Source organism: Desmodus rotundus, chromosome 4, assembly GCF_022682495.2.
Source record: "Desmodus rotundus isolate HL8 chromosome 4, HLdesRot8A.1, whole genome shotgun sequence".
Taxonomy (NCBI): Eukaryota; Metazoa; Chordata; class Mammalia; order Chiroptera; family Phyllostomidae; genus Desmodus; species Desmodus rotundus.
In genome coordinates, this window is record NC_071390.1 from 29,129,673 (window position 1) to 29,145,774 (window position 16,102).

General features: G+C 36.6%; 1 protein-coding gene across 5 annotated transcripts in view; it reads right to left on the minus strand.

The window, feature by feature from the left end:
* Positions 1-1,406: 1,406 nt before the first annotated feature.
* PCGF5 (polycomb group ring finger 5) overlaps positions 1,407-16,102 on the minus strand; it is a 112,249-nt gene continuing 97,553 nt past the window's right edge. For 3 of the 5 annotated variants that reach the window (XM_053923555.2, XM_053923556.2, XM_053923554.2), the window contains exons 9-10: positions 11,366-11,425; positions 1,407-7,279 (exon numbers count right to left, since the gene is read on the minus strand). In XM_053923555.2, the coding sequence (XP_053779530.1) occupies positions 7,232-7,279; positions 11,366-11,425 (108 nt within the window). In that variant the 3' untranslated portion in view covers positions 1,407-7,231. Of the gene's footprint in view, positions 7,280-11,365; positions 11,426-11,463; positions 11,485-16,102 lie in introns of those variants that run through there. The other 2 variants (XM_053923557.2, XM_053923558.2) reach the window with 2 other exon arrangements.

The window sequence follows — 16,102 nt, forward strand, 5'->3', positions numbered from 1 at the left end:
TCGCCCTTGGAAAAAGAAGGGACTGTGTCGGGACCCAGCTATCTCTCTGGTGATGGTGAGTTATTTAGATTCACTTTTACATCACTGAAATTGGGCTAAGAATGCCTCATAGATGTGTTCTGATGATTAAATGGGTGTGGGGGGAAGGGAAGCATCTTGTAAAAGAGCCTACTATGTGTTAGACCCTGTGCTGGGTCATTTCTGTATTAGCACATTCAGTGGGAATGAGTTTTATGAGCTGCCACATGAGTGGAATAGCTCTAGGAAAGCAGAACTGGAGTTATTTGACAGTATTTTAGCTCACAGCAAATCGGAGAACACTGGTGTAACCTTGGGCTGCAACTGGAAGGGACGGAAACAATTGTGCTGTCCTTTGCTGTTCCACCAGCATCCCTCTGGGCACTTCCTGCGGCATCACACTCCTCCACACACCTGTGGGTAAGCTGTTCCTGGTCCTGCCCCACCAAGGAGGAAACAGACTCAGTCAGGTTAATTGCCTGGTTATGCAACAGAATGACCTGCTCTCGAACCCAGGTCTGTGGGGCACCCCATGGGTGTCAGGAACTGAATAGTGTCCTCCCAAATTCATTTGCTTAACCTATAAACTCCCTTATATGTGACTTGAATTTGAGATATAACCTTCAAGTGAGGTCATAAGGGTGGGGCCCTAATCCAATATGATGGATGCGCTTTTGAGAAGAGGCACGACATCAGGAGACTTGTTAGAGACGACTGCCGGTGTTGCCTCTGCTTTCTGAAATCTGGATTCTTCCACTGGTTTCATGGATGCCAGTTACTATGCAAACGTGTCCTGTGAAGGCGGGGATACACCACACTGTCAATATCCCTCTGAAAGCTCATTACCTAACAGGTGGACCAACAAACATCAATTACTGCGGCTGTGATAAAGGTGCTGAGTGTTACCGCAAAGGGAGAAAGTCTGGACAGGTCGGCACCACTAGTATAAGACAAAGCTTCGGGCATCTAAGGCACAACAGGCAGAGAGATGAATCACCGCTACCCTCTTGACTCGGAAGTCGTACTTAGCCCGCCGAGAATTCCTAAGGCAAGTGTGCGGCGAGGCGCTGACAAAACAGAGTCGCTGTCTAACTGGCTAAAGAAAGTAACCTTGCAGTCCTCTTGGGCCTTTCTCTGACACCCAGTCACAGCCAGGAGGTTATCTGGATGCGACTCAATCTAACAAAGTAAGAACCTGTTGTAAAGCCTGTTCTCGACACTCAAAGTGCTATTTGAGGGGCCCTGCCATCTTAAACTGCTCAAATGCTTTAGAAAATGTTTATAATCTCAAAAACTCAAATCTCAATAAAATTTGCTACAGTAATAACTAATGGATACTTTTAAATGGAGATTACAGTCTACAACTATTAAGGATGATAGACAATAAATTATGCAATCAATTTTTTAATAACAAAGATACTATTTTTAACATGGTCAAGTATACGTGGCTACGTCCAGATTTTAAAAAACAGAAGTTATCTAGCCCAACAGTACGACCATACAGCTTGTACAGAACATTCCAGAGACCAACAGAAAATACATTTGAGCACAAAAATAAAAAATATTTAAAGAGAATCTCTAAGCAGCATTTTATTTCTGCAAAACAGACATATATCTTGTACTGATTAAATATCTACAAGTGCTCTTCCTTTACAAAAATACATATATTCTTAATAGACTAAGTCATTAACAATGACCTGGTAATCTTTCACTTCAATTTGAATGATTTATAAGCGAAATCTTACAACCACAAAAAGGTTTTTATTTGTATTAAGATGTTACCACTTTTGACAAAAAAAGCTTAAAACAGTTTATATTTCAAAGGAAAACCAGCAACACAACTGTACAGTATATTCCGTGATGGTTCTGTGTGGCGTGAGGGCTACTCTGTTGAGCACTGGTGCTCGCTGTTGTGCTGCCTGCTGCAGGGCCGAGCAGGACACGGGTGCCCCTTCCAGGCTCTTGTCGTGACCACCGCTTCATAAGGACACTTAGGCCCCATCCCCACTCTAAAAAATACAGCAAAAGAAACTGACCCCGCACACTATCCGTCTGATCCCATCACACTGCTAACGCGTAGAACTCCTGCTCCAGTGGACTGACGAGAAGTCTGTGGATAAATAATCTGTTCACTGTCTCTACGAGGCCCAGAAACACTTAATCTTCATCTGTACTAGGTTAGCTTCTTATCCCACGAAGCTCTGAAGGATGGAAGAGAACTAGACCCAGTAATTAACGTATCAGTCGCACTCGACTCTAGGTTTAAAGGTAGTTAAAATTAAAAAGCAACCTGAACAACGTCTCAGTGTTGGAGCCTAGAAAAAGGGGCATAACAGGTATACGGACACATTTTAATGAGCATTTAAAATTATTTTTAATTTCGTAACTTTCTAAAATGGAAGTGCTCAAGCATTTTCATCGTTAGAAAGCATAGTAAGAATAGCAAATAACACACTATTTTTTAAAACTATGTTACACTAGGAAGAGAATCACTTTTGAATTATTGGGAAAATGCCACTGTGGTAAGGAAAAAAACCTGTGAAAACCTTGTAATATATATTTAAGTACATTTTAATGAACTTTTTCTGATGTTTTTCCATCAAAATATTACTGAACTAGATATATCAAGTAAATCCAGAATTGGTTGGTTATGTTGTGCTTTCAAAGGGTTTCAGAGTCTCTGGTATATTTAATATTTTTCAATCATTAATAAGCCAGATGTGGCAGACATGTTCCTTATTGTAGAGATATATATCTTAAAATAACAATAGCATTTCATGTTTTTCTGTTTCTAATCCAGAAAATTAAAGTTATGGCAAACTCATTCATTTTTGCAATTCTCCTACAACCAATATTTTAATGTGTAAAGCTTACTTCGCCTGCTGGGAAATGCCTTATGACAAACCACAGTACGTGACAGAGTCCACCCATTTCTATCTTCTCTGAGGAGGTTAACGCAGTGGCCTATCCGAAGGAGTTCACGGTGCGAGCTCTATCTTTAAGGTGGCCCATGGCATGACTCCCAAGGAGAGTGGTGTAAGGGGAGTGTCCAACGAGATGTACAGATGCTCTGGATATGAGACCCATTTTGCCAGATTTGGCTGTGTGGCTGAATTCTAGTAACAATAATCACTGAAAAACAGGACAGGGACTTAAAACAGGCCTTTATGAAAATTTTGCTTTTGAATAAAAGAAAAGCATTTATGTACGTGAGTCCAACAGAATATAGTATTTTCTATACAAGTAAGCATGTGAGCACTCTTACCAAAGTCTGTCTTTAATAAAATTTCTCATATTATTAAGAACCCAGGAACCAAATAAATGTAATGTTTGTTTCTACTGCCTCCATGGAATAAAAAGCTTCTCAAACTAGAATTTAAAATCTGCATTTCAATTTGCTTTTCAAAGTATGTCCTTCTCCCACTTTTTGTCCAGAGAAAGGCTGTTTGCTATGTTTATCTCTTTCTCACCTTTGAGATTTCCCAAGATCTGTCAAATAGCGCTGGAAAACAAGAAGCATATTTGAAAAAAAGTGTGCTCTGCTAATTACAAGAAAAACCTCTATTTGATTAATCTCACCATGAAAATTCACTTTAAAGCCTTTCTTTGGTGATAACTTAGCAATTACTCAGTTATTGCCTAATGTAAAATTAAATTGCAATCTAAAATTTCCAACCTCCAAACTGTTAAGACCGCCTCTCCAACATCATTATTAATTAGCAGTAAAATGTCTTTGGTGATATGTATTTCCTTATGAAAATCTTTTAAAAAGTGATTAACTTCCAAGTGCCTATTCAGGTACGAAGCCGTTCATAGGAGACAGGCACTGATAAATCAAATGTACGCAGTAAATCGAAGACAGGATGCACAGCTGCAATGAGGCACTTTCTCTTAAATATTTCAATAAAGCTAAACAGTTCATAATATTACATAACACACTTTTTTCTCCTAAAGAATCATTTAAATTTAGATTACATTTGAGTATAATACAGTTGAGCAAAATCATTACATTTATAAAATGTGGCATATTAGTATGGGACAGATTTTCAATGAATAATGAAATAACATACTTTTCTAAAAGTAGATAGAAGACATCACCCAAGACAGCTGTACCCCAGATTGAATGGGCTAATATTACCTCATTAATGAGCTTTTTAGTTTCATTTGTACTTCTTGAAAGCATTTTGTTAATCTCGAGAAAAGGCCATATTCTGATTTTTCTATTAACGGATGAGATTTACTTCAGTTAAAGTGATGTCTGTAAATAACAGGCCTTGGTGTCCAAGGTTCCTTGACCCTTTTACTAATATGATATCTAAGGCAGAGAAAACAGATTACAAAATCTTTTATGGAAGTAAAATTCTTTCAGTTTCTTACTTAAGAAACAACACATTAAACAAAAACTTGTTTTATTTCTTCTCTAATTTTGCAGATTTAGATGATTATTCCTGTAGGTTATTTATATAAAGAGTATTTTACTAGCACCCTAAGTTTATAAAACTAACCACAAAAGTTGTCGGTGTATTTTTTCTATACCTGGTTTCTTGCAAATTCCACAACCGAACTTAGGGAACAATTAGCTGGGGATTTAGTGTATTACTGGATATGAAAGAGGTCCCATACTTAGAAAATCATAGTTGAATATATCAAAAGAGGTCAGTTGAAGAACTGTGGTTCCAGTAGTAGTATCGTATTATTCAGGACCACCATAAAATGTGTACCTTCCCCCAAATGACAAATGATGTCCTTTATGTTGGGTTTTCACATGTTTTGGCACATATTCCATTGCATCTCAGTAAAAATGTTAATACACTAAAACTATTCTAAATTCCATAAATGCTTCCTATATACAGGGTCTGGCAGAAGTAAGGCCTGCTTGAGTGTGGTCAGTAGGTAATAACATGAGTGTAATAATTTATAGTTTTAATTTGACCATTTCACCTAAAATGTCATATGGTGTGCTTGAGTGTGATATTGTTATGTTACAGAATTACATGCTTATGATTTTGTAATAAAAGATTTTGTAATAAAAAGGGGCATTATTTGTGCCACACCCTGTATTTCCTTGGAAAATAGTGAAATTATATACGATGAAGCAATGGGACAAATTTAAAGAGACTGTATATATAAAATTCACTTAAGGTTGTATGTTTTGGCTAGGGACCTGAAAACACCCAAGTCTCATTAGTAGTTTAAAAAATGCACTCTCAATGCATTTTGCATTAAGTCAACTAAAGTTAACTTCCATGTGTAAAAAACATCACTTTAATCACTGGTATAGATGTCACAAATTAATAATAAATTTCAAAATTTCTTAGGGATGTAGGGGATTAGATTTCACAGGATAAAATAATTTCTGTAGCTAAAGAGTAAATTTAGTTTTTGGTTGAGTGTGATGGTAATAGTCTATTCCAACCATTTTTGAAGATTTTGAACAAAAAATCTGCCTTTTAAACTCTGCTTGTGAGCCCTTCCAAGCACACACACAATGAAATTGCTATAACCTTTTTCACATAAGCCAGAACAAAAAACAACAGAAAATTTAATGTGGACTTTTTGACTTGAAACAAAGATATGTGGAAAAGAGATGTGGAAAAGAGAATTATGATATTTCAGCCTTTTATACTGTGAAATGCATCAAGATTTAGCTGTATTTTGTATGCATTTCTTAGAGTTGTACAATGTTTTATTTCTAAGGAGCATTTTGAGAGTCAGAAGGCATTAATTTGTGATACATTTTACTGGAAAATGTAGCACATCTACCATGTATACAGTATAAAAACTACGTGTGTATCACACAGGTTGTGCTCATGTCAGATTTCTAAAATATTTTTCCTAAGTTTCAGAGGTTAACTTGTTTTGAAGCAATTAATAAAACAATTTCTAAAGAAGTTTTTTGAAAACAACTATAAATTTTAAAACATTTAAAACGAAGCTCTTCATATAAGTTAAGATAACAAGACTTTCTTTGACTTGCACACTAACCTCAAAATGAATGGAAGACTTAACAAAACTGCAAAATCAAGGACATTATCACAGCTCTGACCTTAATGAACTTATGTATAAAACAGTAATCCCATTTCCCCTGATGCTACCGGATCTAAAATGAAATATCCTCAGACTATTAATTTTGGTTAGCATATTTACTACACTGCATTAATTCTATTGTATGCAAATGTTTTGGAAATGTGATAGGTAACTAATAGTTTTAATCTACAATTGCTTTGAGACTTTTGAGATCCATAAAATAGCTAATGTTATCTGCTCTAAAGATCCTAATATTTAAAGTCGTCCTAACCCTCTGCATGCCACAGTGACACATACCTAAGGCCAAAGGAAAAAGAGCAACACTGTACTCATTAAATGAGACCAATGGTATAAAGACGCATCCGTAAAATGAGCTACTCAGCGATGGCTCGTGACGCAGCACCCTCTAGTCATAAGGCATTATGAAAGGAGACTGACCTTACTTACACATTAATTTTGTTAGAAGTAAATGTGATCAGCTGCCAACATTCTGAATGATTGTGGATTGAACTTCAGTTCTCCAAGAATCACATACATTTTCAGTCTGCAGGGCTAACGTGCCCGCCTTGTGCAATTGGTAGACTACACTGACAGATGACTTAAAATGCCTATAATTACAATGTGCTCAAAGAATAAGTGGAATTCTTCCCCAAAGATGAACTATTTTGCAAACAAAAATCTTACTGAGAACAGGACAGTGGCTCAGAAACCACTTTTCTAAATATATTTCCCATACAAAATAATTTCAAGATATAATAATTACTAGTTTTTTGTACAGTACACTATTTAAACAAGAATTAATAAAATAGTAAGTGTGTGAAAACTGCAACACCACAAAGATTAAGCCATATTACTAGTGTAATCAAACATGAGAACAGTCTCGGAACAGGCAAGCAGAACGCTGAGGGCTGTGTCGTGGCGCCTATCTCCCTGACGCAACCGAGACTTGCATACGGGGAGACAGCGCAAATAACTTATGCAGGTGGTTCAGTAGCAGAATGGCACTTGGTTTGCTCATAACAGAAATGACATAAATGCGACCGACAATTTAGAGACAGACAATGGCCTTATTTGCATGCTGAAAGTCTGGTTGTGTCCCTCTAGTCCACACACCGTTCGCTGTGCAATCTGTCCAGAGTAAACAAATAGTGCAGGATTCATCTCAGTGGGATCTGGGCCCCTTGGTCTAACCGAAATCAATTCTTGGTCGATACTGCAATACCATGGGGTATGACTATAAAATAAAAACAGATGATGAATAAGACTGTGTTTATAAAAAAACCAATATAGGTTATATACAAAAGATTTTAAGAATGAGGGGTTATAATTTCCAATGTTTGCTGATACTAGTGATTATGACAAGGTGACATTAAAACTATATATTTGAAATTAAATTTATTGGGGTAACACTGGTTAATGACATGTAAATTTCAGGTATATAACATTATAATATAATTCACTACTGTATACTCTATTGCGTGCTCACCACTCAAAGTCTATAGTTTCCTTCCATTACCATGTATTTGACTCCATTTACCCAATTTGCTCTCCCCCACCTCACTTCCCCTCTGGTACCCACCATTCTGTTGTATCTATGAAAACTCTGTAATTTTTAATTGCCATTATTTTTCTAGAATCAGTAAAGTTTTCCGTAGTATACAACAAAGCTCAAGTTTGAAGGCCTGGAGACGTCGTGTTGGTTGCACAGGTGAGTACTACTGACAGAACACTTAGGGAGAGGCAGGGCCTGTGGAGGACTGAAAGCTGTAATACTCTCCTTAAAGGTGTGTTTGATCGTTAACCTCGTAGGGCGGAACAAGGCGAGTCTGTAGGCTGCATTTCCACAGAGCTGCTGTTCGTGAGAGCCCGCTGAGTCACAAATTAACAGACACCTCCCTCTATGAAGCTAGTTCTTTTTAATCAGTTTTGACACCTGTTTTCTTTTTAGGAAAAACAAGTAGCTAATCTGTTACATGAAATACTTAGGTTTACTGCCTCCTTTCAATAATCAGTTGATACTATTAAATATTTAGATTTGATTCTTATATACTTGAATGGTTCAGATTGTCCTTCTATGTTAAAAGAAAAAAGTCACACAACAACATATGGCACTAGAGAGGAAACAGCTTCCTGTAGACAAATGGTATAGGCTACACTGCTACTTGTGGGTCTGCTTTTACCCTCTGTTTTACCACATGTATAGAGCCCAAGTCAGAAAGGGTCTGGAGTGCCAATTGTCTTCCTCTTCTTCAAGCTGCAGATTCCTCCTTTTAAAGTGAAATTTTGAGGAGCTACTTTTATGAAACCAAGAAAGGACTGAAATGGCCATTGACTGTTTCTCCTTCATCTCAGTGTGGGTGAATGTAAAAATCCAGGACAGAGAACCATTTTCTTCATATGAATGAAAGGGATAGCTGAGATTCTGCAATCCTGAAAATGACCACTTCATTACTTATCATAAGCATGTTACACACTGAGAAAACTCAGTGTTGGAACCTCTTTTACCGTTCAGCCCAGGATGGTACTGGAGGGTGGCAATGAGATTCCTCGGACTGGCTCCTCCCAGCTGAAGAAATAAGGTGGTACCACTCCCAGTTTTCTAGGAGCTGGCGTAAAAGTCATGGACATGTCTCAGGGTTTCCATGCTCTAAACTGATTTTGGTGTAAATTTTGTTTGCTTGTTTTTATTTTAAACTTTATTTTGTTCTCCCTGAATCAGAGTAGCTGGGAGTGGGGCACAGAAATCTGCATTTTATAAAATTCCCTGGGTTTTCTGAAGCTCAGCCAGATTTGGGGACTGCAGCCTAGACATCCAACCCTGACTTCACTGCTTCCAATCCTACCAGAGCCCAGCCCACAGCTTGCCCTTTATCAATAATCTTCTACCTTTGTTTTCCACTCCTGATTGCTAAATCTGCACTCTCTCTGCAAATAGTTAAGTCATTTGTCCTAGAATTTGTTCAAAATATATAGAAAATTCCATCACTGATTTTACCAGCATGAAGGTAGAAAGGGAAGTACAATAAAATGGCTTGGTTAAGTGCTTGAGGTTTTCTCAGTTTTGGGCCAAAAATGGTTTTGTTTGCCTCTCCAAGTAACCATTTGTGTTTGTTTGTTCTATGGCAACATATGAAGCTTAATACTTTTATTGACATGTGTTACAGTACTGGAAATTAAGACGAACTTCAAGTTCTATTTGCATTGCAGTTTGCTTTCTGATACAAGGAAACACAGCGCATCACTCCTCCTGGTGTGGTTAAGTGACCGCGCCGACTGAACCTCCCTTTCGTGGAGTTGCTGCTAGGCCTCGGTCTCATGAGGTTCTAAAATAAAGAATAGATACTTCCAAAGCATATACTTCAAATGGGATGTTAGAAAATCCTAAAATTAACACTGGCGTACTGTTTTTCTTAAAAAACAAGTTATTTATCATAAAAATAACTTGGCTTTACTGTAGATTTGGAGAATACAGAAAAGCGCACACACACGAAAAAAGGACCATCATTTAAAACGACACCACCCAAAGATAACTACCATAATTATTTTAGTTTATATCCTTCTAATCTTTTTGTCTACGTACTTATTTGTCTTTCAAAACTGCAATCATGCTACATATATTGTTTGGTAAATAATTTTGTCCATTTAAAAATAAATTTATTTCTATACTACTTAATATGATCATTTTTAAAGGCTGTGCATAATGCCTTTACATAAGTGAATTATAAGTTATCAAACCAATCTCTTTTGTTGTTCTTTTCACTTTATTCTTCCCCCCCTTTTCTGCTATTACAAATCAATTTTGACCCAAGGATCTATACAGTCTAGTCCCTGCACCCCTCCTCACCCACCAGTCCCAGACTGGGTCCTCGAAGGGGAACTGCTGGTTCAAACAGCATACACATTTTAAAAGCCTTCTTGCTAAATACTCTCACACAGGAAAGTGGACTCCAAGAAAGTTGTTCTATTTTTACATTTCCAAAAGAAGCAGGGATGCCTCAGCACAGTGTTATTAAGAACTCAACTTTCAAAAAGTGTATTTATAACGTTTAGAATAAAAACAAAATATATCCCCTTTCCCCCCCAAATTTTGAAAGCAGTTTTAAGATGTGCAAATTCCAGGGTATGACCATGAAGTACAAATTATTTTGCTTTCTTTCTGTTCTTTAAGAAATCTTTTCAATTACAATTTACATTCAATATTATATTCATTTCAGTAGAGCATAGTGGTTAGACAATCACATACTTTACAAGGTGTTCTCCCGATATTTCCAGTCCCCACCTGGCACCATACGTAGTTATTACAATGTTATTACTGATTATATTCTCTATGCTGTACTTTATATCCCTGTGACTGTTCTGTAACTACCAATTCATACCTCTCAATCCCTTCACCTCTTTCACCCAATCCCCTAACCCCCCTGACCTCTGCCAGTCACCAATTCGGTCTCTGTGTCTATGAGTCTATTTCTGTTTTGTTTGTTCATTTACATTGGTCTTTAGATTCTACACACGTGAGATCATATGGTTTTGTCTTTTTCTGACTAACTTGTGCACTGAGCATAATACCCTCTAGGTCTATCTGTGCTGTTGCAAATGGTAATATTTTGTTCTTTTCTTATGGCTGAGTAATATTCCAAACAATGAGGATTTTAAAGAAATGCTATGATTCATCCACAGATTAAGGCTGATCACAGATCATCTATGGACAGTAATTCTTACTATCCTACCTTTAGTCTTTTCTGTTTTCCAAACTTTTAGTATGTATTTTTATGAGATAAACTTTCCTCAGATGCATGTTCAAATTTTCCCAGTGCATTATTGAATTCGGTCACTATCATTCTGTATTAAAAGCAGTAACTCAGTAAAGTACTTAGGGCAGGGCCTAGTAAGTAAGTTCGTAATTACATTTAGCTGCTGCCATTATTCAGCTTCACCTCATCTGGCATTTTATCTTTCACTTGTGGGTAAATAATTTAGTATTTTCAAAAATAACACACAAAGAAGTATTTAGCATGGAGCAGAGATCCAATATGGAGCAGAGATTTCTCAAGGGATAAAACTGGTAATTATTAAAAATTCCTAACCCATAAACTATGGCCTTAACATTTATAATTTCATTTTTAGTTTAGTAAAATTAAATAGCTATTTCAAGAGCACTAAAATAATGGAAATCTTTGGGGACTTATTTTGAAAAGAAGTTTTGCAGCTCAAGTGTTTGTTTCCCAAAGTTACACATCTTAGGCCCCTGAGTGTGGGGTGGAAGCAGTCCCCTCGGGGCAGCGTCCTGGGGCCACATGTACCCGTGGTGAGTGCCTCTTACCTGATACAAAGGGCCATCCTGAGGGCAGACTTGCGAAGCTGAGCAGTTCAGACACCGAAACTGCGGAGGAGATGAACTCATCAGATAAGAGGCATCCACAACTGGATACATATTTAAAACTGATAATTTAAAATATTTTAACGTTAAACATGAGTCAACATGATTAATTTTAAGTAAACACTTTCCAAAATATGGTAGTTGTTTTTTTAAAAATTGATTTTAAGAACTTAGTGACTGGTAAAATTTAGCTTGAAGTAATTTTAGTATCTAAGTAAGAGTTTTGCTAATATTCTGCAAATATTTTACCAAAATGGTAGCCATATCCTCTCCATATCCTCTTCGAATACTAAGTCCTGGGAAAACCCTCCCCTCTTCGGTACCCTGTTTACTCTATCCCTTCCTGTAAGTAATCTCTTCCAGATTTCCTCTTCAACCGCCTCCTGAAAGTGTCACTATGGAAGGACATCAGCACTCCGACAGGGACGTGCAAGTTGCCTCAGCCTGTAAGGGATCCATTTTCTGTTTCTGATTCTCTTCTTTACATTGTTCAGGTTAGATTCTTAGTCTCCATTATATTCTAATATATTCACATTGTGAGCTCCTTGAATCTATAATTTATTTACATTTGCAATCTTAAGAGTTAAGGCCCAGAACTGGCTGGCATGCAGCAGCACTGAAAAATGTTTTATGAGTAAATCAATGAATGAACATATTTTAAAACTACTGAGTAAATTCATCTGTAAACTAACTTTTAGCAGTTTAACCATATTAAAAAATCATTCCCAAATATTGATTTCTCAACATTATGCTAACATAATTATGCATATGTGAATTCAACATTGCATGTATCTTCCAAATGGAAAAAAATACATAAAAATGGAAGGTGTAAATTAACCAGGATAAATATAATATCCCAGAGCAGCTTTTAAAAAGATATAGTTTGAAAGAATACTTAAGTAAGCAATAATTAAAATAAATATATTGGCAGTCTTTTAAAGAAAATTTTAGAAATTTTCCATTTCCCCAAAGATGTCAGCAATTTTTCCTCTCAAAGTTAGTCCTTACACTTCTGTGCAGGGCTTATCAACGTGCCGTAAAACACGCCCAGCACTGCTCTCCTTGGCAACCTTCCCCTCTCTCTCTGAAGAGTTCCCGCTCTTTGTCTCTCAAACTTGGTCTAACTATGTTAAGTCCCAAATAGCATGTAATGAGTGTAAAGAGTTAAGGTGGAAAGAGACAATTTTACTGACTATTTTTCCCCCACTGATTTCTTTGGTATCAGTCAAGATAGATGTTTGCTTTTCCTAAAACTGCTTGACAATTCAAATAAAGCAAAGCAAGACATACTTTGCAGGGACTTCAGATATGGACTGGCAGGGTTGCTGGAAGATAAAACTGACCAGGACCATCTGGGAAAGAGGGGCTGTACTGAGAGTGGGTACTGAACCCACCCAAGAAAAGAGGAGCAGGAAGAACGTGAGTTTGTGGTGAAAACTAAGGCTTGAACAGAGATATTAACAGTAAGCTCTTGGATAAGACTAAGTGTAAGAGGAATTATAATAATAAAAGCTAACATACATAAGCTATTAATAACATTTATTATGCCAGGCACACTGCTAAGTGCTTTATAATATCTTAATAATTCTTACTAAAATTTTTCAAGATAGCTAGTGTTTCCTAAATTTTAAGGATCAAAAAACTGAGTCAACAACTAGAAAGCAGGACACAAGTGGGAGGAAAATAGCTGCAACATATATAACAAAAGATTAACATCCAGAATACATTAGGAGCTCCTAGAAGTCAGTAAGAGACAAACATTACACGTAAAACATAACACGGCAATGGATATGAAAAGAAACCTCTCAGAAGAAATACAAAACTGGTAATATCATTATTGGTGAGGACATCAGAAAATGGACACTTTTATACATTATTGGTGTGATTATAAATTGCTAAAACTAAAACCTTTTTAGAAGACAATCTGTCAGTACCTATCAAAATTTAAAATACGCATACTCTGTTGTAAATCCGTATCTGGAATCTAGCCAATGAGTATACTTGCACAAGTGCAAAAAGATGTATGTACTGGAATTCTATCTCACTGCCTGTAATATCAGAAAACCAAAGAGGTGTGTGTTAATCAAATTATACTACAGCCACACAAACAGAATGTTATCAACTCATTACAAAGACTTATTTCAAATTTTACTGATTCTCTGCGAGACATTATGAAATGAGAAGTTGCAGAACAATACATATAATTATATTTATGTCTCAAAAAATGTGATGAACACTGCATAGATATAAACAGGATCCATGTTTGGTAGTTATCAAGTCCCTTGATAACTAAGTCCCTTCTAAACTGAGATCTAATTCTATAATTCTACACTCTGAATTCATAGACATGGAAGCCACAGGGCAAGCCACTGGTCACGGACAACATCTTGAAAACCCTATTACTCAAAGGATGGTCCAAAGGTCAGATGCACTGGCACCCCCTGGGAAATTGTTAAAAATGCAGATTCTTGGTCCCTACCCCCAACCTACTGAATCGGAATCTATTATTTTACCAAGATCCCCAGGTGATTTGTAGTCACATAGACAAGCACTGTTTCTTTTTAAAGGTATATTTTATCCCACTAATAAGCAAAAGATGAACCAATATTAATAAGCCAATCTTGTGGATAACAATCTTGAGTATAACAATCTTGAGGCTGCAGTATTGTTATGAACTGAAAAATTTCTGAGAGTAAGCTAAGATTGACCAGATATTTGATTTCTGAAGATAAAAATCTTTTAAAAAATGAATCACAATGAAGCCAAAGATCCAGAAAGAGCAGGGACATAAAAAATAGGCTGAACTTGAAGTAGAGCTGCCCCAGGCTAAAGGAGAGGCATGGTGCTAGACAGTACAGGAGCTGTGTCTCGCTCTGGAGAAATGGAAGCAAAATTGATTTCTGAGATTCTTCCTAGGACCCAACAAACAGGCCAAGGTGTAGAGGTGATCTGAGTATGAAGTGTCCTTGCCTGAGGCAAAAGACTTGGAGGGGCAGAGGTGGCATCCAACATTAACTGTCTATTTAGAGACAGAGAAGACGGTAGAACGTGTGAGGAGATACCCCACCACACTGAACAGAATGAAAAACTGCAAAGATGTCAATTCTAGCCAAATCAACCTAGAAGTTTAATCCAATGGCAATCATAATCCTATTCTCAAGCTCATCTGAAAAAATAAATGGGAAAAAACACAATTTTGAAAAGAATAAGAAGCAGCTTTGCCCTAATAGATAATAAAACACAGCATAAAGTAACCAAGAAGGCCCAATTGTTTGCCTTGTAGGTTAGTTTGGACTGTATTCAAATATATCCCAAAGGAAATGGGTAATTGGAGAGGTTTTAGATAGAGGTGTTATGTGATCAGACTTTTATAAGCTATATAATGAGTAACGCTGGTGTAGAAATAAGAACCGTTCAGAAAAACAAAATACAATGCCCAGGAATGAAAAAAAATACACACACACACAAATACATATATGAGGGTACACACATATCTGTGTGTGTATACAAATACATGTAGATACATATGCACAAATAATAGTGACATCTCTAAATGATGAGGAAAATTATAGATTATTCAATAAATCATATTTCTGGCAAAAAAACCCTAGATTAAGTTAGAGTCTTAGCCTTGTTATAGGTATGTGTGTATAAACAAACAAATCCTGGTGGACTGAAATGTTCAATATAAAAATGTACTAAAAGCAAGTGAGAGAACCACAAGGTGGATATTCGTTTAGGAGAGAAGCTGTCCTCAGCCCTAGGCAGAGCCAGTCAGCCAGAGGGTAAAGTACTGTGAGTTTTCAGACACCTGGCATCTTGCTAGCAATGGAGGGTAGAGATGGGAAAGTATGTGACTGCTAGTAGGGTTTTATTAAGAAATGATTGTTTTATTGCTAATTTGTCCATTCATTTCAATGGTCAGAATTCATTAATTACTACTATTATAACTCATAATTAATTGGAACAAGTGCAATAATTTTAAATTTGTTTAATAAAATCAACTGAGAAACTGAGATTCAATTTCTGAATGGAATAACCTTTAGGGTATATTTTATATAACTATTACCTTATAAGAGAAAATTTTCATCAATTTACTCTTCAACTATTTATTGAACATCTGTATTAGGCACTGCTCTCGGTGCTGAGACTCAGCAGTTAACAAATATGACCCTGCCGTCATACTACATTTTAGTTGGAGGACAAACAATAAACATAAATAAGAGGCACAGTACATCAGATGGTATCAAATACCATGGAAGGCACAAAATAGGGGCCTCCTTAAGAGGGAGGGGGCTAGGGGACTGGGTGAAAACGGTGAAGGGATTAAGCAAAGGGAAAAGAAAAACTTCACAGACACAGGCAACAGCATGGTGATTACCAAAGGCAAATGGAGTGAGGAGAGGTAGAAGAGAGTAAAGGGGGGATAAATGCTGATGAAAGAGACTTGACTTGGAGCGGTGAACACTCTGTACAATATACAGATGATGTATTTAGAACTGTACACCTGAAACCTATATAATTTAATTAACCAATGTCACCCCAATAAATTCATTAAATTTATTTTTATTTTAAAATAAAATACAATGCCCAGGAATGAATAAATATATATACACATATAAATTTTAAAAAAATATTTTATTTAAAAATATTTATTTTTAGAGAGAGGGGAAGGGAGGG